General features: G+C 37.7%; 1 protein-coding gene across 1 annotated transcript in view; it reads left to right on the top strand.

The window, feature by feature from the left end:
* The window catches only part of Dhc36C (Dynein heavy chain at 36C), a 1,350,914-nt gene that overhangs the window by 1,276,535 nt on the left and 49,634 nt on the right, over positions 1-24,745 (top strand). Inside the window, 1 exon segment of the mRNA XM_090395101.1 lies at positions 9,726-9,878. Within this exon segment, the coding sequence (XP_090251227.1) occupies positions 9,726-9,878 (153 nt within the window).

The raw sequence follows: 24,745 nt of genomic DNA, 5'->3' as shown, positions 1-24,745 counted from the left end.
CGCTGTGTTGATGCTTTAGATAAGTCGCAATATAATTCTCTGTAGGAAGACATTAACAACTTAAGCTCATGAAAACTTCCCAGCACGTTCTTCATTTGGATCATGTCAGGCAAAATAATTGCCTAAATTACTGGCCAATTTAAGACCTTCTTTAATAATATCAGCAGTAAAAGTAGGATTATCTTGATCATTATCATTAACTTCTTCGCTTTCAGAAGTCTCAGAAACAATCTCCACTATTTCGTCTTCACTAAGAGGTTTTAACAATTCTTCGATATCTGCCGACGTAATATCATTGAATCCTTCTCTGCCAATTTCACATGCCAAACTTATTATATTGGGAAATTCTGCAGTATGATTGAAGGGAATAGGAGCATTCTCTTTAACACATGAGGGCCAAATAGCTTTCCAGCATGCATTCATAGTTTCTGGTCTCAATTCAGATAACGATAATCGAACCTGATCAATACAATCCATAATTGAAAATTTTTTCCACACATCCATAATTGACAGTGTTTTATCATCATTTAGCTTGTTCAAAACATACTGAAATGTTCATCTGACATAATATATTTTAAAAGTCGCAATTATACCTTGATCTAGAGGTTATAGCAATGATGTGGTATTGGGCGGCAGAAAAAAAAGTGCACATTTGGGTGCTCTATGGCAGGATGACCAGGTGCATTATCAAGAATCAAAAGCACTTTAAATTTGAGACCCTTGTCATTCAAATAGCGACTAACTTCTGGCACAAAATGTTTGTGGAACCACTCAGCGAAAATATCAATGTTCACCCAAGCTTTTTTGTTGACCATCCAATGAATTGGCAATTTTTGAAAATCTATGCCTTTCATTGGCAGTGGACTTAATGATCGATTTATGAGCAGTGGTTTTAACATCCGCTCTCCTAAAGTGTTCGAACAAAATAGGAGTGTTATGCGATCCTTTGCTGCTTTGAACAGTTTTTTGCATTTTTGATACGTAAATTCTGTTTGGCATTTTTTTCCAGAAAAGGCCAGTTTCATCCATATTCCAAAGTTGTTCACAAGTGTAACCAACATCTTCAATTACTTTAGCAGTTTTTGTGTAAATGCTTTAGCAGCTGTTTCATCAGCAGAAGCTGTTTCACCTTTAATTTTTATATTACAAAGAGCTTGTCTTTTAATAAACTTTGCCAGCCAACCATTGCTTGCATGAAATTCATATTTTTTCCTCGATTGAGATGAAGTATCTGGCTGCAGTTTTTTAGTATGTTCATAAAATCTCAATACTGATTGCTTGATGGAGTTTCTGTCAACTGGCATTCTTTTTTGTACATTATCTTCTATCCACATCACTAAAGCTTTTTCAACCTTTTCTAGAACAATATCTCTTGTGTATGATGATAATTTCGCACTCGATTTTGTACCAGAACATACCACTTTTCTAATAACCTCTTCATTTTTCTTTATAGATCTGACAGTTGATTCACGGACTCCAAAATGCTTACCCACAGCCATTGCACCTTCCTCAGTTTGAGGATGATCTAAAATTTGAATTTTTATATCCAAGGAAACAGTTTTCCTTTTTTTTTTTTTTTTTTTTTTTGGTTATCAGCAACATCATGTGAGGAATGAAAGTTTGAAAATTAAATATAGCTTATCATCTATTATTTCTTGGCATTTCAAAATTGCAAATAAAAAAATGCAGTAACTGTGTTGTCTACTCAAACACCAAATTCAAACTGCTAAGAACTGCGTTTTTATGCACAGTCAGTTATGTAATTCAGGGAATTCCCAATAAAAGGAATTTGTAAGAATTTAGAATTTTCTTAATTATAAAGAGAATGCAATTCTACAAAATTCTCAGAATTTTCTTGAATTACGGATTTTTTCCTAACTTAGACTTTAGGTTGGTCGCGTAAATGTGAATAAAAATTGCGTAAAAAAATATTTTTGATATCCTAATTCGCGTAACTCCGAATTTGTGTAAAAAAAATTCGCATAAAAAGAGGTTTAGGTGTATATATCCCTCAATCTCAACTACCCCACTCACATCCTGATCAGTTCCATTTCTATGCTGATCATTCCCATACATACATTCGCTACTGCTATCAACATCCACTCTCCCTGTCCACCTTGCACCCCTTGTTTCTCTGTTTCTCTTGCATTCCCATTCTCTCTTCATCTCTCGCACATTTCTATTGCCAAGTACTTCAGTATCTTCTGTACCACTCTCCTGATCTTCATTTCACCTTTTACTTCTGATCTCGTACACACAATGTATTAGCATCAGTGTGTATCATCTAGCAACCGTTTCTCCAGTTCATTCTCCAGAGTCATTCAAATGCAATCCATCATGTCTTCATAATTCCATTATTTCCTCAATTACATTCCATACATTTACAAACTGCACTCCTTTCTCATCACCCAGCTCTGTCAACATACCATTCATGATTCTGGCTCTCCATCTCAACCCCCTCCATGTGGGCACCTGTTCGTGGTGGAGGTCCCTTCCACCACGAACAGGTGCTCACATGGTACTGTCCCTTTTCATGTGATGGTACTGTCCTTTTTCATTCTTCCTCTTTTTCTTTGCTTTTCTTCCCGTATTCTTTGCTCTACTTCTCCTGAGTCTTTTTCACTATCCTTTTTCCAGACCACCATCACTGGGATCCAACGCCCTGCCACTGTGTTTGCCGTGCGGTGCGACCCGTGGACATCTGGTAAGGGGGATCCTGGTAGTCTTGCACTACTTTGGCAAGACGGGTGGTCCTGGATGGCACACCCAGGATCAATTGGCTAGTGGGCTTGCCTGCAAGGGTCAACGGTGTTGCAGTAAGTCTCTCACCCCCATGGTCCGGGGTCAGGATCCTAGACCTGCTGCAGTGCCAGTATAGTGTCCAGGGTACCCCTGGCGTTCCACTCCTGAGCGCAATCTTTGCTTACCAGGTAGTGGGTATCCATGTGTGGCTCCATGGTGGGTTGGGATTTCTGGCACCGAATTAAAAATTCCTTAAATATGAATTCTTCATCCTCAAATGTTTCAGGGACCCTAACAAAGTTCCAACCAAGATAATATAGACACAGCATATGGAAACAGAAGTAAGAAACAAAAGATATCGGATACTGACATAAATGTACCAACCTTTTTAATCATTCATGCAACAAGTGAAAAACCAATTGGGAAAATGTCACCCTTCTTTATCCAAAAAGGTTTAGAAGGACTGGCAGGACCTTCCAAAACTGTCAAGAAATTGCTTTCTGATATCCTTGTGGAAACAATGTGCAAACAACATTCCGAGAAACTACTGAGAGCAACGACAATGGGTCGAATACAAATTGCAGTAACACCTCACAGAACACTCAATTCCAGTAGAGGAGTGATATCAGAATGGGATCTCCTTGAGGTTCCTGATGAGGAGATATGTTTGGAGCTTAAAGATCAAGGAGTGACGGGTGTGAGGCGCATCCTGATATGCAGGGATGGTTGCCTGGTCTCAACCAAGAACATCATCCTTAATTTTGATACACCTAGGCCTCCGACATCTGTAAAAGCAGGGTATCTCAGCTTTTACAGATGTCGTAAAACTGCTGAGATACTTTAAATGTCAAAGATATGGACATGCCCAAACTGCCTGTCATGGTTCTACTACCTGTGCCCGATTTTGTAGTAAAGAACATGAAAATAAATCTTGCTGCGAAAAAAAAGCTAAATGTGTCAACTGTCAGGGAGATCATCCAGCATACTCTCGTGCATGTCAGAAATAAAAAGATGAAAAAGAGATACAAAAAATTAAAACAGGACAAAACATAACATATCAGGATGCAAAAAGAAAGCTAGCCACCATTACAACTGTTCTATGATCCTCTTATGCTGAAAGAGTAACAATTAAAAAAGTGCCAACAGCAACTCAAACATGTATGTCTATTCCACCATTTGATACTTTCACCATATCTGAACTTTACAATTGCAAGGGCTTCTCTGTTGAGTGCATTAATCACAAGACCTATACTCCAGAGACAACTTCAAAAATGGTCCCCTTCAATGAAAACTCATCGGTCAAAAAAATTATGGTGGAGACTTCACTCAAAGATAAACCACCAGACACTCCCACAGAAAAAATGGATACCTCGCTATCCATTGAAAGCAAACTAAGAATACCAACTGACACTAACCCATTTGATGTTTTGACACTCTACCAGAGGAAGAGATGGACACTGGCCATCCATACTTCCCTAAAACAGTGGATAAATATAAATCTGACAAAGGTAAGCCCTCAACCTCTCAAAAACCAGACAAGTCAATAAAATCAAAACAATAGGAAAATTTTTACAATGAAACTGTCATGGAATCTGCCAGAATATTGACGATATCAAGATGTTGTTGCAGAAACACAAACCTTTCTGTTTCTGTATACAGGAAACTTACTTAAGAGCCAGTGAGGACCGTACCTTTAGGAATTTCACTGTTGTACATAAGGATAGAACTGGAGATGGTCCTGCTCATGGAGGAGTAACTATCATAGTGGGCAGTCATACTCCTTTCCATCAGGTCCAACTTAATACTTCTCTGGAAGCGGTAGCGATTCGCTTCTCTGTGGGATTCCTTATTACCACCAAATGCTGAGTTAAATGAAATTGATCTTGATAACCTTATCTCGCAACTGCCTGAACCCATACTTTTGAGTGACTTTAACGGTCACAATACTGTATGGGGTAGTGCCAACACTAATAGACGAGGTCGAATCATTGAAAAAATGCTTGATAATAATAACCTTTCCCTTCTAAATAATAAACTCAATACTTTCTTCCATATGCCTACCCGCTCATATTCTGCAGTTGATCTTACAATCTGTTTCCCCTTCCATTCTTCTACTGCTTATGTGGGACGTTGAAGAGAACATATATGGAAGTGATCACTTTCCTGTTCTTTGTACAATATCTTCACAGGAACCATGTTCACCACAAGGATACCTATATGGAAAATGGACCAGGCTGACTGTAACACTTTCTCTCATCTTCCAAAATTTAATGTTTATGCCATCAGTCAAACACCTATCAATCAAGATGTAAAATATATAACAGAATGCATTGTCCAGGCAGCAACAACCTCCATTCCAAAAACATCATCTCGATTTCCAGTCTGTCCAAAGCCTTGGTGGAACCCAGAATGTCAGGCAGCCAAAAAAGATCAACACAGAGAGCATGGAGCATATTTCGTAGATACCCCACCACATCAAATTTAATAACTTTCAAGTGTGCTCGAGCCAAAGCACGTTTTGTAAGACGTCAGAGTCAAAAACAATCATGGATCAAATTTACTGCATCAATTAATCAAATGACCAGTCCAAAAATTGTATGGGATAAAATCCGGAAAATGAAAGGCAGATATGGGTACACGTTGTTTGTCCACCTTAGACTATAATGGAAGTGTTCTTGCTGATCCCAAAGTTATTTCAGATACTTTGGGAGAAACGTTTGCTAAAATCTCAGCAACAGCTTCATATTCTCCAAAAGTTTTAATACTGAAAAAGCATCAAGAGAAACAAAGGCTTAATTTTTCTACCAACATTCTTCAGCCATATAATCAGCCATTTGTCAAGGAGGAATTAAAAAGAGCTCTCCTACAATCTCACCCTAGTGCAGTAAGACCTGATGACATCCATTATGAAATGATAAAACATCTACCATCATCTTCTATGGATCTTCTTCTCTTATTATACAATAGAATACTTGCAGAGGAAGAGTTTCCAAATTCTTGGCATAAGTCAATTGTCATTGCTATCCCAAAACCAGGAAAAGATCCAACACAAGCAAATAATTATCAATCCATTGCTCTGACTAGCTGTCTTTGTAAGATACTAGAGAAAATGGTTAATGCCAGATTTCTCTGGTATTTAGAAAGCAGCAGTCTTCTTTCCAATACACAATGTGGTTTCCGTAGACATCGATCAACTTTAGACCATTTAGTTCGGTTAGAAACTTGTACAAGAGATGCATTTCTGAAGCGAGAACATCTTGTCTCTGTTTATTTTTGACATGGAAAAAGCTTATGACACAACCTGGAGATATGGCATATTAAAAGACCTCTATAGCCTAGGTCACAAAGGACACCTCCCTATATTTATTAAAAACTTTCTGTCCAGGCAAACTTTCCAAGTCAGAGTGGGAAGTACGCTATCTCGACCATATCTTCAAGAACAAGGTGTTCCTCAAGGCTCTGTCTTAAGTGTAACCCTTTTTGCTATTAAAATCAACTCAATCATTGAACAGCTTCCTCCCACTGTAGACAATGCTCTATATGTTGATGACTTCACAATTTACTGTCACTCACGTAACACGAGGGTAACTGAAAGACAACTTCAGCAAGCAATTGATCATGTCTCTCTGTGGGCTCTTAATAATGGGTTTAGATTTTCAACAGAAAAAAGTGTCTGTGTACACTTCTGTTGACTCATCACCCAGATCCTGAACTAAGAATGGGACCTACTGTTATTCCAGTAACTACAGAAACCAAGTTCTTGGGACTCATTTTTGACAGAAAACTCGCATTTTTAGCACACATTCGTCAACTAAGAGAAAAGGGCAAAAGAACTTTGAACCCCCTTTGCACTCTATCCTCTACTGGGTGGGGTGCTGATCGAGCTTCATTGCTCCATCTTTATCATGCACTTATATGTTCAAAGCTGGATTATGGGTCCCGAGTCTATGGTTCAGCAAGACAGAGTAACCTACAATGGTTGGATTCCATCCATCTTCAGGGTATATGGATAGCTAGTGGTGCCTTTCACACCTCACCCACTCCAAGGCTCTATGTAGAAGCAAATGAACCGGCTCTATCACTTCGATGGAAACAGTTGTCTCTTAATTATGCCCTAAAAATAAAATCTCTCCCAGATCACCCTACATGGAATAGTATCTTCTCTCTCTGCATTGGGAAGCGCAATATCACACACATCAAACCTGCTATACTTCCTTTTGGTATGCGTATTAAAGAAACTGTGTAAGCTGTTAGTATAAATGTTGACAACATTAGCTACACTAAACATAACAGCATTCCTCCATGGTAGGTTTGCACACCATCCTGCAACCTCTCACTTTGTCAGCTACAGAAATCTTATACCCCATCATCCATTTACCTGCAATTGTTTAATGCACACAGAGTAGCACACGCTGATTTCTTACCCATCTATACTAATGATTCAAGAACTAACACCTCTGTTGGCTGTGCTGCTGCTGTTTCCTGACATTATTATCTCAAATCAGATCCCACCAGACTGCAGTAATTATACAGCAGAGTTACATGCCATTCAGCTTGCACTTGTGCATATAAAAGAAAACTGCTACCAAAAGTATATAATTTATACAGACTCATTGAGCTCTTTACAGGCTATCTCCTCTCCTATGTATAATCATCATCCAGTACTTTATGAAGTGCTACACCTGCTTCACAAAATGAAAATCCTTAATTTCGATATTCAGTTCTGCTGGATTCCCAGCCACATCGGAATCAAAGGAAATGAAGCTGCAGCTGCAGCTGCTAAATCAGCCAATACCTTCTCCACATACTATTTGACAGTTCCATATACAGACTACAGACAACTCATAAGATTAAAGCTAATTGTTCAGTGGGAGTTAACATGGCAAGAAACATCATTATATAACATTAAACCTGAAATGAAACACTGGAATTCTAGTCAACGTACAAAGAGAAGGGAGGAGGTTGTCCTTGCTAGGCTCCGCATAGGTCACAGTCACCTTACACATTCTCATTTACTGAGAGCTGATGACTCTCCCATATATGAAAAATGCAACACACATCTCACTATTCATCATATTCTGGTAGATTGTCAAAAATTTACACGAGAGAGGAATGAAATTTTCACCTATCTAACCAAGCCATCCAAGCTATCCACACTCAGGGAAATGCTAGCAGACTAAGTCAAATTGCATGATGTTTTTAATTTTTTAGAAAGAATTAATTTGTACAAGCACATTTGACCATAAATTTGTTTATATGTAATAATTTTTTTTTGCTTAACTTAACTTTTATACATATATATTATTCATTAGGTTAATTCTGACCAATTATGTATTACCATGGGCCTTGATCTTGTATATTTGTATCACCCTGCTGTAATTTTGTTAATATGTAAATACCATAAATTTTATGCATCAATGCTGTATAATAATTCCTTTCTGACTCTTTAAGTATTAGTATAATGATGTTTGTTGTAATCTTACTAGATGTAGACACTGAGTTCCTTGACTTGTTTTGTATATACATATGTTAATTTATAGTTATCTATTTATGTACTGCTGAAACCTCTGCATTAATTTTGTTTATATGTAGATACTGCATCACTTAACATATATTTTGTGTATGCATTTTATTTACTACTTTATTTTTCGAATAATCATGTAGTGCTGTAGGACATCTTACCTATTTGTGTACTTGCTAGTAATTCTGTTTATATGTATTCTAAACTCTGTTTCTGCTGCATTGCTAAATTAATTTTCATCCATGCATATTGTATAATAATCCCTTTTTGCCTATTTTTGTACTGCTATAAAGGCATCTATTATAATTTTACATATATGTAGATACTGCATTCCTTGGCTTAGTGTTTCATATATTATGTATTAATTTATATTGTTAACTATTTTTGCACTACTGTAATAACCTCTGACCTTGTGTGTTGCTGTGCCCTCTGCAGCAGTTCTGTTTACCTAGAGATGCTGCTTTGTGAAACTAGATTCTTGTACAGACATATTGTTTACAATTTTCTGTAAATTCTAATGTTGTAACCTTTAGTATGGCACAGTATGACCTTTGTAGTTTTTGTGCCAAATAAACTATAAACCAACCAACCAATCCATCTCAACTCATCATCATATCTCAACAACACACTGACAACTTTTCCCAGTATACTGTTATCTTTCACTCTCCTTAATAACCTCCTGAAATTCACCCTTACATTCTCCTTATATCCATTTAAATCATTTGTCCCCACAACCACCACTAATTCTCTTGTTCATTTCCTCCTCGTGGCCAAAGTATAAATTATCTTGTTCATTCTCCCTCCTAGATAGCAGACCTTATGGACTCTCTCATTACCTTATCCTCTAACAATTTAATCTCCTACACTGCTATTCTCGAATCATCCATGACCTCCCTTTCCCTTCCCCCCTCCCCTTCGTTTCCACTAAACATCTATCATTCCCCATATTCCCCATTTCATTTTGAATAACTGTTTCTTCAAATCTTGCATTCCATCAATTCCCATCTCTGTCACTCCCATAGTCTCACTACCTCTTGTTCTGCCATACCTTACTTCCTTTCCTCATTCATCCTTTTTTTTTTGTACAGTGACAGTGAATGGATTACATTGCCATTGAACACACAGTAAATGCAGTTTAGATATACTAGAACATAATTCATATCTGATCAACAGTTAAAATGTCTTTTATCTCCATGGAGTTGCTCTTATTGTTTTAATAATAAAAGTTACTATAAAATTAATTGATATTATAATTTTCTCTATTACTCTTACTCCCTTATTTTCATTTTCTTCTAATTAATAACTTTGTTGCAAAACAAGAATTTTTAATTTGCATTTTAACTCATTACATTTATGATATTTTCTCCATTATTAAAAAAACTTATTATTTAGGTTAGACAGCTAATTTGCAAAAGATTTAAATATTTTAAATTCTTATTGAATGAAATATACATTCTTTCAGGGAATTGTGGTAATGTCATCAGAACTGGAACAGGTTGTCAACAGTATTCTTCAGAGCAAAATTCCTGCACTCTGGATGGGAAAATCATATCCATCATTAAAACCTTTGGGAAGCTACATTAGTGACTTTTTGGCCAGACTTCAATTTCTTCAGGTAAATGTGTAACTGATAAATTAATTAATTCTTTATATTTAATAATATTTAACTTGAGAACAAACAGTTTGATAATGCTTATTTGAATTATACTTAACAAGAATTATATTCTTGTTTAATTCTTTATCCAAGTGTATGCAAATAAAGATTGCACATGAAGTATCTTCACAACTAGGCTACTTGCATATAGAGGCTTTTACACTTTGCATCACTTACATTAGTATTCCATAATGCAAAGCACATATAATTTCATATAAAGTGATTGTTGAGATGAATTATGGAAAGAATCAATATCCAGACTGGTTTTGACCAATTTAAGTCTCTTTGGTGGAAGCCAAATGGAAGATAACAAGGTTGACAATTGACAATTGACATTTATGTCTTTAGGGGTGAAGCAAGATGCTTTTCATATTCCCCGCTATCTGTTGTGGTTGCAGTGAAGGTAAAATTTATGAGCAGAATGCTCGCCCTGATTGGGCATGGAGATTATGCATCACTAAAGGAGGCCAATATAGCTTTTGGTCTTCTGTATTTGAATATGTCCGTTGGATCGTATGCTGTAGCTTGTTGAACCAAATCGTTGGGATGTGTGGACGTCTTTAGGAAAAACTTGGTGGCTAAGGATCGTAGAAAAGAGAAGATATAGGGAATATTTGTGTCTCTGTGGAGTTGAGTGTTTCTAACATACCACGGGGCATTCAAAATCATTCTCAGGCACTTGTTCTGCACTCGCTGTATTTTGAACAAGGTTGAATAAATGCAGAAATCATATATTTTCCATATTCAAGTAATCAAAAGGTGTATCACCATATATTAAAATATTTGGAATCAGTGACAGTTGTGGAAAGTTTTTAAAGATTTTTTTCATTTGGTTACAAAATAAATTATACATCATCATCATCATTGTCAAATTCCTGATATATACCCTCAAAGGGTGGACAGGATATGATAGTACTACATGAAAAATTTACATCATTACTAACTTCCTATCTACAATTTTCCTCCAAATCACTCTGTTAAATGTCAAGACTCCAATATTATCAGGTCTTATATTTCAGTCTTCTCAGGCACTTTTTACTGTATCAATCCACCTATCTTGATCTTCTTCTTCTGGGTCTTTTTCCTGCCAACCTAGCAGAGAACACTTGTTTTGTAATCTTTCCTCTCCCATTCTGCTTAAGTCACCATTCCACCTGAGATTAGCTCTGCTAATGCATTCCTGAATGCATATCAAGTTCTTTCCTAATATCCTCGTTTTTTTAATATGCTAGAGTGACTAGTGTGGTAAGGAAAGTGAAACTGGAATATGAGAGGAGATTTGTCCTAAGATCCAAAGAAAATCCTAGGGAATTTTTTAGCTATGGCCGGTAAGAGGAGAAATGACTGTGGAAGAATGATATTGTGGGATAAAAATGGGAATAGAGTGACTGATGCAGAGGACACAGTGGAATTGTTCAATGAACACATTATTGGAGTATTTCATCCTAGATGAGTCAGTTTTAATGCTAGAGGGGATAGGGCAGGTTCGAGGTTCAGAGGTACAGGAGGAGAGTATGTTTTAGATACTGAGTACTCTGGATGTCAGTAAAGCTTTGGGACTGCATGGTATTTCACCACGAGTTTTGAGAGAATGTGCTAGGGAACTGACAGTGCTTTTAACCTGGCTTTTCAGTGAAAGTCTGGCTGCGGGAAAGGTGCCCAGGGAAAGAAAGGAAGGAAGGTAAGATAGTGCCATTGCATAAGGGTGGTAACAGACTGGAAGTGTCTAATTATAGGCCAGTTTGTGTGTCATCAGTAGTTGTTAAGATCTTGGAGAAAGTAGTGAGGGACCATATACAGCATTGGGCAGATGAGGGTAATGTTATCTGTGAGAGTCAACATGGATTTCTGAAGTGATGCTCTTGTTTTAGCAATATGCTAGCCTTTTATAATAAAGTAGTTACAAGAACATTAGATGAGGGAAAGGCATATACTGCAATTTTCTTAGACTTAGTGAAGGCATTTGACAGCGTGCCACATGATAAATAATCTGATATTTAAGTTGCAGCACATGGGTCTGGATGTCAGATTGGTCAATTGGATTCAGGATTGGCTGTCTGTTAGGTATCAGATAGTTGTGTATGGTGGAGCAGTTTCAAGGAGGCAGAGGGTTACAAGTGGGGTCCCACAGGGCTCAGTACTAAGACTTATATTGTTTAACCTTTATAGGATTATTAGTAATAGTGCAGATGTGGTAGCCCTGCAAGAGGATTTGAATAAGCTAGATAGATGGGCAAATGAATGGGGTGTTGGTTTAATGCAGCAAAATGTAGGGTCTTGAGGTTTGGAAAACATCGATGGGATGCTGCATACTCTATGGGAGGAGTTATACTGGAGGAAGTAGGGGAGACAGGAAATTTGGGGGTTGATGATTGATAGAAACCTGAAATTTAGGGGATATATTGCAAAGGTGGTGAAGGTAACACAGAGAATTGCTGCAATTATGAGAAGGACCCTGACCTGCAGAGATAAAACAGTTATCATTCTGTTGTATAAGATCCTGATCAGACCACGCTTGGACTATTGTTCTCAGATTTGGTCCCCAGGATTTGAAGGGGATAAATTAACTGTGGAAAGGGTACAAAGGTGAATAACAAAGATGGTTTCAGGACTGTACAATGATAGTTATGAGGATCGGCTGAGGGAATGTGGACTGCAGACTTTGGTGGATAGAAGAAGGAGAGGTGATATGATTGAGACTTTTAAACTGTTGAGAGGTGGTTACAGGGTTGACACTGGGGAGTTCTTTCGCTTGGTTGAACAGCGGGAAGGAGTGATGACAAGAGGCCATCCCTGGAAGTTATGAAACGAAACTGTGAGCAAGAGGGTGAGGAGTGGTTTCTTTGCATCGAGGGTAGTTGAGCCATGGAATGCATTGCCTGATGGAGTGGTGAGAACGAGAACGGTCAATGAATTTAAGGAATGGTATGATAGACTTTGTGTTTCTCGGGTGGGGGGGACCTCCCCTCGATGAGTCTTGACAGACTTTATGTTCTTAGGAAGGACCTCCCACAATGAGTCTTTTGACTCCATGGAGGCCTGAATAATACTACTAATAATAATATATGCTATTGCTATTGATGCCATCTGTTCATGCCCCTAATCTTTCTCAGGACTCTCATATCTGCAGTCTCTAGTCTTTGCTCAAGTGTTTTACTTCAAATGCAGTTCTCAGATCTATAAGTTAAAATTGGTTTAAACACTGTCTTATATACAGCTAATTTAGTGTTTCGGCTAATTTCTCTCTTATTCCATATATATTTATTCAGTTGACTTCCTACCATACCAGCTTTGTCGATTCTGTTATCTATTTCCATATTTAACTGACCATCTTCACTAAAAATCGTGCCTAAGTAGCTGAAATGTTTTACATGTTCTATAAGTTCTCGATTCACAGTTGATATTTTCAATGTTTATTTGCAATTTTGTTATCAGGTTTAATACCGCTTTCCTTCATAATATGATCCATATAGATAATGAATAAGAGAGGGGATAATGTACATCCTTGTCTCACACCAGATTTAACATTAAACCTTCTTCCTGTACTTCCTTCACGTCTAACTGCTGACTTACAACTCAAATAAAGACTAAGTATTGCTTGATATAATGCCCCATTGACACCATATAACTGTAGCGAATTGAATAGCTTCTCCCTTGCACCTTGTCATATGCCTTTTCTAGATCGACAGAACTTAAATACAGATCTTTATTATATTCCCATGATTTCTCCACTATCTGTTGTAAAGTAAAATCTGATCCTGACAGCCTCTATTTGGCCTGAATCCAGCTTGTTCTTCACCTAGCTTCTCTACCACAATCCTTCTCAACTGTTTCTTAAGTATACTTGCATATGTCTTACCTGGACCATTCAGTAGACAAATACCTCTGTAATTCTAGCATTCAGTTTCATTTCCCTTTTTCTATATGGGTACTATGAGAGCTCTACTCCAGTCATCTGGAATTTATCCCTCTGTCCAGGCCTTCTGAACTCTGCAGTGCAGCCACTGTACAACTTTTATACCTCCATACTTGAGCATTTGTGGTCGAATATCATCTACTCCTGCTGCCTTTCCACATTTCAGGCTTTTCATGGCTTTTTCTACTTCAAGTATGGATATGCATTCCTGACTGCATGCCTGGTCAGTGTTTTTTACCACTGTGCTGTCATCACTGCTTGTTTCATTTAGCAGTTTTTCAAAGTAATTACTCCATACTTCAAGGATATCTTTTTTTTCTCCCATTTTCATATCACCTTTATCATCTCTAATTCCTGTTACACCACTCTTTTTTTCCATTTCTGAGCTTCTTCAACAACCTCCAGAATATCTTTCCACCTTCTTGATATTTATTTTCTATGTTCTTACCAAAGCCTTTTCCCATGACTTTTGTTTAGCTAGTTTTACATGTTTAGCTTTCTTACATTGTCTCTGAATTCTCTAAGAGCACAAGCTGACTTATTTGCCAGGAACTTTTGATATGCTTTCTTCTTTTCCTTCACTGGCTCTTTAATTTCCTGTGTCCACCATGGAGTTCTGATTTTTCTATCCTTCCACACAACCTCCCCACATGCCTCTAGCTGAATGTGTTTTCTTCAAGACTTGCCACTGAATCTCCAAAGTTTGGCTCCTGCTCTCAAACTCTTTCATTTTGTCTTGAATAATATTTGTGTATTTTAGTCTACAGTTCACATCTGATAGCTGTTCAACTTTTATTCTCTTTTAAACTTTCTTACATGTTCTTCTTTTCAATATGAAATTCAATTTTATCCTGCTCAAGACTAAATGGTGATCACTTCCAATTTCAAATCCTCTGTACACTCTGGTGTCCTGCACCAGTGGGAAATCATAACAATCAACAATAACATAGTCAATGAGCTTATGTTATTATTATTATTACCCCAAGACCTCATGGAGTCAAAGTCTCATCTGGGAGGTCCTTTTATCACACACACATAGCTCATCATGCCTCACCGTGTCTTAAACACACTCAAACTCCTTGCAGACACCACACTCTCAGGCAAGGCATTCCAATCATTTACAACTCTGCATGATAAAAAACCAGCTTCTCACTCCCCTACTCACACCTTATTCCTTGCCTCTTCTCTCCATGTGAAATTGTGCACATTTTTATGTTGGAACATTCTGTTAGTAATAACCAGTCCATGTCTTGAGCAGAAATCCAACAGGTATTTCAAATCCTCGGTACACTTATGGTGTCCTGCACCAGTGGGAAAACATCACAATCAACAATAACATAGTTAATGAGACTTTTCCTCTTGTTATTATTATTATTACCCCAAGACCTCATGGACTTGGGGTAACAATAATTAGAGCAAAGCTAATAATAATTATTATTAGCTTTGCTCTAATTATTCAAGACTAAATTTTTCCAAAATATTTTTGTATGTCTGACAATCATTTCCTACTCTGCTATTTAGATCCCCAACAAGGACCAACTTTTCCTTTTTCATTGTGTCAATTGCTTTCTCTAAAGCCTCAAAAAATTCTTCCACTTCTACCTTAGTAGAACCATCTATGGAACCATAGGCACAAATACGTCTCATTGTCCATTTCCCCATTCTGATATTTGCCCACATCACTCTACTTGAGACTGCCTGCCATTCAAGAAGATTAGCCTCGTATTTAGGGTTGAATAATATGGTTACTTCTTCTTTTCCTTGATTGTCATTGCCTGAGTACATTTTGTGTTTATTGCTCAGAAAGATCTCACCAGTTTTTGTCATTTTTTGTTTCAGTCACCCCTATTATGTTGATCTGGTACTTATCCAATTCCTCTGCTAGATCCATTTCTTTGTCATTGAGGCTTTTTATGTTGATAGTACCAATCGTGAACTCTGCTAATGTTGAGTTGGGGTAAGTTTTAGGATTTGTTCCAGTAGCTGACTTTTTGCTGTTTGCCCTGGTTCCCTGACGAAAACAACGAGAGCCTTGTTTAACCGGGCAATGCTCCAGCCAGCATGAAATTCTGTCATGTTGTACATTTGAAATTTTGGTTTGAGCCAATAAGAATAAAATTTGGTCGGCTAAATCCCAAATTGCCAGCCCATCCTCCATTCAGTTTCCAGGTAGATACCTAACAGGATGCACCACGAGAAGATGAGGATTGGACATTAGGTCAGAAGCCCTGGTCGGTTCTCTGCATTCCTTTGAAGGCTATGTGAAGGTCTCCTCTTAGTTATATAGCTTTGACCACCCCAATAAATTATACTTGACAAGAAATTACATTCTCGATTTCTTGTCAAGTATAATTTATTGGGTTGCTTAAGGGTCAACTGAGAGGAGACCTCCAAATAGCAAGAAATTACATTCTTGATTAATCCCTTATCCAAGTGTAAGCAAACAGTGTTTGCATATGAATTATCTTCATGACTAGGCTACTTGTATATATATATATGTTATGGAATAAACGATTAATATGGGCATTATTTATAATGCCCAGCCATTATAAATAATGATAAACAAAATTGGGCACTGTAATAAATTTCACATTGTTTATCATAATTTATCACAATGATGGGTCAATATGAATACTGCTCATCTGGTCAGGCAAAGCGATAATAATGTTACCTTTTTGGCAGTATTAGAAGCGATAAGGATTGAGGAGGAGAGATTCTTCGGATTTCTTTTTCTCAGGAGATATGAAGGGAACTTTGACCAGGTCACTCACATTTTTACAAAATCAGCATATTTGACAATGATACAAAAAGTGAAAGAGTCAAAAACTAAAATGACTTGGTTCATAACATATAAATATCATGTAGGGGTATTGTAATATGCATATGGCAATTTAATTAAATATTACATTCACACCGAAGAAATATTTTAGATATTATTATTATTTTTATTATTATTACACCCCCCATGGAGTCAACAGACTCATCGTGGGAGGTTCATTCAACTGACAACATACGCGGGTAGTCTGAAAAGTTCTCGGCCTAACAATGAAAAAACAAATTTATAATTTCAAAATTATTTTTATTATATTTACAGCTATTTTGCCTGCTTCTGTTTAGGAGTGCCCCTGTTTAAATGTCATTGGCTTTTTACTCACGGATTCTTATCTTCCTTTATGCTACATAAACATATGTAGCATAAAGGAAGAGAAATTTACACATACCTTTTTCTGGGTGTTGTGGCTTTTCTTCTTTCTGCAATGTCCAAACGTGTGTGGGGGGAGGGGGGGGGGAGGCAATGTGGGAGAATTAAAATAGAAATGGGAAAAACCTGGCTTTTTTGAATAATATATATATACATATAATATTATTAGGAATGGGCGGAGCGTTTTTTTTTTTTTTTTTATTTATATAGGGTGGGAAAGGGTGAAAGGGGTTGAAATAGCAACTGATTTTTAAAGGGGGTAGAAAGGGGGGTTAATGGGGTGCGGTCCGTTTCGACTATGCTGGGTTGTCATCTGAACACATGGAGGAAGTGGATGCTATGTCAGGTCGGGTAGGTGCTTCTGCTTTTGAAGTGTTTGTGTTATCGCCTATTGGTTGGGGTTGTGACCTCAATTTTATGTTGTGAAGCTTCCAAACCTCAGAGATTATGTAGGGCCTGTGTACGTTGATAGAGTTAGCGTCACATTTTATGGCTATTGTTTCCAATATTCCAAGCATTGTTTCATTGTCTTGTCTGTTTACCATGATGGCCTTGTTGATCTGCAGGATATGTTTTTGTTCAAGGGTGTAAACAGCTATTTCCGTTTTTCCTGTGCTTTGTATTCGATTTTTCTTTTTGGTGTTGCGTTTTTTAGTGTTTAAATGTTCTGGAATAGAGATATTACAATCACGGAAGTATCCTTAAACGTGTGGACAGACTTATGTGTTTGTCGAACATGTTGTTTATTATTTTAACGGTATAATAGAACACAGAAACTAAGTAAATAATTAATTTATTAACTTGATGCTGATATTTCGCTGGTGTTATAACTGGTGTTTCGCTGGTGGTGGAACCTGTGTAGGTGATATCACAGTCTTTTTGGCAGGGAAAATTTATAGACTACATTGTGGTGTTCAAATATTTCTTTTTGTGTGTGAGATTTAGTGGGTTTTATTTTTATTTTGTTTAAGTACACCATGTTGTTTTAGTCTCGCGTATTGTGACAAACAGTGTTTTTGTGCTCTGAAGATGCTGGTTATAACACCAGTGAAATATCAGCATCAAGTTAATAAATTAATTATTTACTCAGTTTCTGTGTTCTATTATACCGTTAAAATAATAAACACAATCACGGAAGTGTTCTTGTAGTCTTGCCCATAAAGACCTGATGGTGGAACCTGTGTAGGTGATATCACAGTCTTTTTGGCAGGAAAATTTATAGACTACGTTGTGGTGTTCAAATATTTCTTTTTGTATGTGAGATTTAGTGGGTTTTAGGAGATTTGCCAATATTTGGTTTGTGGTGAATACCAGTTTGTAGTCAGTATGTTTGAAGATATATTTATAGGCTTTGTATGTATTTTGATAATTTTTTGTGTTGGGAAGTTTGTTTTGGTACTAGGGTTGTTTTGGCGGTTTTTGGCCATCCTGTTTGCGTGATTTATTAGTTGTGTAGGATAGTTGCAATTTTTGAAGATCTGTGTTAGTTTTTTTTATTTCTGCATTTGATTGCTCTGATTGGTTGAAAATTTGTAAGCATTTATGAATTGTGATAAGATGACTGATTTTTTAACGGAATATGGATGGTATGAGTGGAAATGGAGGTAGTTTCTGATATATGAGGGTTTGTGGTATACTTTCGTGGCTATTTTGTTGTTTGTTCTGGTTAGTGTCAAGTTTAAGAAATTGATGGATTTGTTCTGTTCGGTTTCTATGGTGAATTTTAGTCTATTGTTGTAATTGTTTAGGGACGCTTTTAAGGTGGTGATTTGTGTGTAGGATTTTCAATGCATAGAATATCATCCATGTATCTGCCATAAAAGGTGATGCTGGGGGGAGTAGGAGTGATTCTATGTGTGCTAGGAATAATTCCGCTAGTTGGCCCATGGGGAGTCCAAAGATTTGAATGTACATTTTGTTTTTGAATTTGAAGAAGTTTGCTATAGATTATTACTTTTATTAAGTTAATAATGTCATTGGGAGTTAGTTTAGTATGAGAGTGTAGGGCATAGTCTTCTGTGAGTAGTGTATATACGATGTCTAAAGTTCTGGGGACGTCCATGTTGGTGTATAAAGAGGCCGCATCCAATGAAGTGAGGATGTCTTCTTGGGATAGGGTTGATTTTTTTATTTTTTTGAAAAGGTCGTCCATGTTTTTTTATCATGAAGATAGATGTTATAATTAATGGTTTGAGAAGTTTCACTACAAATTTTGATACAGGTGCTGTGGTAGTGTTTTTGTAGGAGACTATTGGCCTCATCAGGTACCCATCTTTGTGGGTTTTTATTTGTCGAACATACAAGGGGTATGTGTGGTGTGGGGGGGTTGTGTTTTTCATTGTGGTCAAAAAAAAAAAAATTTTATTTTTCAACATAATCTTCCTTAAGACTAATACATTTATTCCAGTGCATTATCCCATCCCTGTAGTGGTTCTCAGTAAGATCTGCAAAATGCTCCTCTACAGCTGTGATCACCTCTTGATTCGAAGAAAAACGCTGACCAGAGAGGAAGAGTTTTAGTTTTTGGGAAGAGATAGAAGTCAGAGGGAGCCAAATGTGGGGAATAAGGTGGATGTTCAACAATATAACAATTCATAGTACAGCTCCCTTAATTTTCCCATTGCCAGAACACCTTTGTGGGCAGGTGCATTGTGCTGATGAAAGATGATTTTTTTCTTCTGCACACCGGGTCCTTTCTCATGAATTTTTTCATCTAGTCTGATTAAAAGATCGGAATAATATTCCTCAGTTATTATTTTACCCTTTTCAAGATAATTTAATAAAGAAAATGCCTTTAGCATCCCAAAACATCAATGCTGTGACCTTTCCTGCTGATGGAACCATGATGGAACCGACTTTGTCTTCTTTGGTGCTGAACAACCGGCTTCTGTCCACTGTTTTGATTCCTGTTTGGATTCTGGTGTGTAATGGTGAATCAATCCAAGTCTCATCTAGTAATAAATCGACGCAAAAAATCAGTTTTCGTCTTGTTAAAATGCTCCAAGCACTGTTCAGAGATTTTCATGCGAGTGCATTTTTGATCTGCTGCGAGCAAGTGTGACACCCATCTTGCACAAAGCCTTTTCATTTGCAATTCTTCATGCAAAATATATCCTATAGGTTCTTTTGAAATGCCTATAGTCTCAGCAATTTCATGCACTTTGACTTGCCAGTGATCCAATATCATATCATGCACTTGATCAATGATTTCTGGTGTTGTTACACTTTTTGGATGTCCTTCATGTGGATCATCTTCAAGGCTGGTACGGCCACATTTAAACTCGGCAGCCCATTTCTTAATTGTCAAAAATGAAGGAGAAGTGTGCCTATAAACTTTTTTGAACTTCGAATGAATTTCTTTTGGTATTAAACATTCTTTTACAAAGAATTTAAAATTGCACAATACTCAATTTTATCCATTTCACGGGATACAGACAATAATTTTGCTTCATACAGCTGTATAAAACAAGCTAGTTGATAGAATGACTTGCAATTTCACATGGATGCTTATAACAGATGTACCAACTTAGAAAAAAAAATCTTGCTGATAGTGTTGTCATCTATGGTTGAGGCCGAGAACCTATCAGATCACCCTCATATAAGGCACTGGTCAGACCACACTTGGACTAATGAGCTCAGATCAGGAGTTTTCAATGTGACGTGGAGACATTGGAGAGGGTCCAGAGACAAATGACTAAGACAAATATCAGGAGTTTGGAATGCTTTAGTCTGGCTATGGAGAGAGGTTGAAGAGATGTGGATTGTAGAGGTTGGTGGATAGGATGAAGAGAGGTGATATGATAGAGATGTTTAAGTTAGTGAGAGGATTTTATCAGATATTAATCCAGAGGGGATTATAAAAAGAGTAGAAGGTGAGAAGAGAAGAACCAGAGGTCATTCCTGGAAGTTATGTAAAAGTGTAGCAAAGAAGAGTGTGATGAGTGGATTTTTTACATGGAAAATTGTCAGTGAATAGAATACATTACCAGAATGTGTTGTTAATGTAAGGAGTGTTAAGGACTTTGAGATTCTATATGATAAATGCAAGGGTGGTCCACAAAGTTCTCAGCCACAACCATAGATGGCAACACTATCATTGTTAGGCGAGAACTTTTCAGACCACCCTCATACAGTGGCACAACCACTTCCTTATCATTGCATGTTTGAGTACTTCTTATCATAGCAGCACTATGATGTGCAACCATTGCAACCCTAGCAATATGCCCTCTAAACTCCAGTCTACTATCAATCATCACTCCCAAATCTCTAATCTCATCCACTTCCTGCAGTACGGAACCATCAATATACAATATAGTACATAACCTTATACTTCTGCACTCCAAAATACAACATCTTGCACTTATTGATATTAAAACTACAACCGAACTCTTTTGTCCAAGTAAAAAGTTTATTTAAATCTTCCTGAAGGGATTCAGTATCAGCAGTGCTACTTATAATTCTTCCCAACTTTGCATCATCAGCAAATAGCTGAGGATCCCCAGTCAGTCCACATGACATATCATTTACAAACAAGTTAAATAGTAGAGGCCCAAGAAGAGAACCCTGAGGCACGCCACTGGTCATCCTTTTTTGAGGCACTGCTCCATTACACAACCTGCTGGTATTGTTCAGGGAGCCAATCTCTGATCCATCTAACCAATATACTGTCTATTCCCATCCTCTGCAGCTTGTATATGAACTTATCATGTGGTAATATATTAAATGCTTTTGCAAAGTCTAAGAATATTACTGTATATATGATTCTCCCTTATCTAGCACACTTGTCACCTTATCATCAAATGTAAGTAAATTACTGAAACAGGACCTGCTCTTTACAAATCCATGCTGACCTTCATAAAGGATGCTATATCCATCAACCCAATTCTGTATTCTATTCCTTATCAATCTCTCTAACACCTTGACCACAACTGCAGTTATACAGACTGGCCTATAATTGGAGACTTCTGTCTTAGAACCATGCTTATGGAGTGGTACTATTTTGCCCTCTTTCTACTCCTTAGGAACACTACTCACTGCAAGACTTTCATTAAATAACCAGGTCAAGGGCATAACCACCTGTGGTGCACATTCCTTAAGCATACGTAGTGATATGTCATCCATTCCCACAGCCTTATTCACATCTAACCCAACCAACATCTGATGCACCTCTGTTTCTTTCACTTCCAATTCTCCTAATACTTGCCTCTCTTCTATATATTGTACCGGACAATTTATACCAGTATGATATATGCTGATAAAGTGCTCGTTCAATAATTCCACTATATCCTTTGCAGCTGTTAGTCTGCTGCCATGACTATCCATCAATGTTAGTCTGCCATAATTATTCTTCCTCTTGCTTGCCATGTAGCAGAAGAATTCCCTCGAGTTCACCTTGGCCTGACCAGCCAACCAATTCTCATACTGCACCTTTTCTTTCTTCACCATGCTCATCATTCTAGCCTGCACCTTATACTCTTAATGAATCTGATCACCACCAACTGTCTTGTACCACTTCCATAACATTTTCTTTTCCAGCACAGCTTGCTTGATTTCGCTGTTCATCCATTTCACTCCCATTCTGTTTACTCACTTAACCGTCGGTATGCAGTCATACACTGCTTTTGTAAGATACTGCCTCATGAGTTTCCATGCATTTTCAACATCTTTTTTGCTCAGCTGATGTTAGTTAACAACATACTGATGTTAACTAACTACGGAGCTTCCTATAATCACCTGATTTATACTTCCACATGCATCCATTTTTGGCAGTGACCTTTTCTTGTTTCATCACTTCCCAAACAAGTACCGCATGATCACTGTCACCAACTGGTGGCAGTGTCAACACCTCATTAACAGCTACATCTTGTGAAGTTATCACCAAATCCAAAACATTAAGACCTCTAGTTGCTTCATTCACGTGCCACTTAAGATACTTATCTCTCAGAAATTCCACAAACTCGCTCTCCCTGTTCCCATACACCATCTTCTCCTTCCAGTCTATATTCCTGTAATTAAAGTCTCCCATCAGGATCACCTTCTTTTTACATGCCCAACTAATTTGCCTAAACATTTCACAATTAGTATTCTCTGCATTCACTGGCCTATAACATAGGGGAAGACATGAGATCTGGAGTTGATGATCGATAGGAACCTGAAATTCAGGGAACATATTGCAAAGGTGGTGAAGGTAACACAGAGGACTGCTGCAATAATGAGAAGGACGCTGACCTACAGAGATAAAAGAGTTATCATTCTGTTGTATAAGACACTGATCAGACCACACTTAGACTATTGTTCTCAGATTTGGTCCCCCCAGGATTTGAAGGGGATAAATTAGCTGTGGAAAGGGTACAAACGTGGATAACAAAGACAGTTTCAGGACTGTACAATGTTAGTTATGAAGATCGGCTGAGGGAATGTGGACTGCAGAGTTTCGTGGATAGAAGAAGGAGAGATGATATGATTGAAACTTTTAAACTGTTGAGAGGTGGTTACAGGGTTGACACTGAGGAGTTCTTTTGCTTGGTTGAACAGCTAGAAAGGAATGACGACAAGGGGCCATCCCTGGAAATTACGAAAGGAAACTGTGAGCAAGAGGGTGAGGAGTAGTTTCTTTGCATGGAGGGTGGTTGAACCATGGAATGCATTGCCTGATAGAGTGGTGAGAGCAAGAACGGTCAATGAGTTTAAGGAGTGGTATGAATAGACTTTGTGTTTCCTAGGAGAGACCTCCCACGTTGAGTCTTGATAGTCCTGATAGTCCTACACAGGTCTATCAGGACCTCCCACGATCAGCATCCTATCAGATATACTAACCTGTTTATTTCAACTTCACACCACACAGATTCAAAATCTGTGCATGCACCATCAACTTCCACACTTTGCAGATGTGCAGTTCCTCTGCAATCATTAACAGCACTTCCCCACCTCTTTTCACATCAGTATCCTTCCAGAAAATTATGCATCCTTCTAATTCTATTCCCGACATAACATCCTCCTCAGACAACCAAGTTTCACTTATTCCAATTACTTTTGGGCATACCGTCTCAATCACTGCTGCAAACTCTGCTCTCTTGTTTCGAATACTCCTTACATTTGTGTATAAACATAACAATCACTGTTGTGTTTGAGGTCATCCTACCAGCACCAACATTCTCTATTCTAGCTGCTATACTACACCTCTCTCTCTCTTCGGTTTGACCACTCCCATTTCCCTGAACTTTAACAGCACTTTCCATTCTTACCTGCCCCATCCTCACCTTTATGCATTCCATCAGCTTGTGCTGCTGCAACATCTTCAACCTCATATCCATCTTCCTCCTACTGTGCAATCCGTTGATTTGTGCTATCCTGTTCCACAGGTAGACTCTGATCATTTGCTATATTAACTTCTTAGCTCTCTGCCTCCTCAGAAAACAATAACCTTTCTAAATGTCCAACACCAAACCCATTCAAATGTAATCCATCAGGTTTATACCATTTGAACTTCCCTTCAAATTCACTCTACAGATTTACAAATTGAACCCCCTTTGCCTCACACAACTCAGCCATCTTACTATTCATTATCTCTGCTCTCCTTCTCAATTCACTGTTATCATATCTGGGCAATGGGCCTACGATTTCCCAACAACACTGTTCTTTTTTACTTGCTGCACAACTTTATTATTATTATTATCAACATTTGACCTCCATGGAGTCAAAGACTCATCG

Source organism: Typopeltis vanoorti, chromosome 7 (assembly GCF_054136105.1).
Source record: "Typopeltis vanoorti isolate ZY-2024b chromosome 7, IOZ_Tvanoo_1.0, whole genome shotgun sequence".
Classification (NCBI taxonomy): domain Eukaryota; kingdom Metazoa; phylum Arthropoda; class Arachnida; order Uropygi; family Thelyphonidae; genus Typopeltis; species Typopeltis vanoorti.
This window is presented reverse-complemented; position numbering and strand designations above follow the sequence as displayed.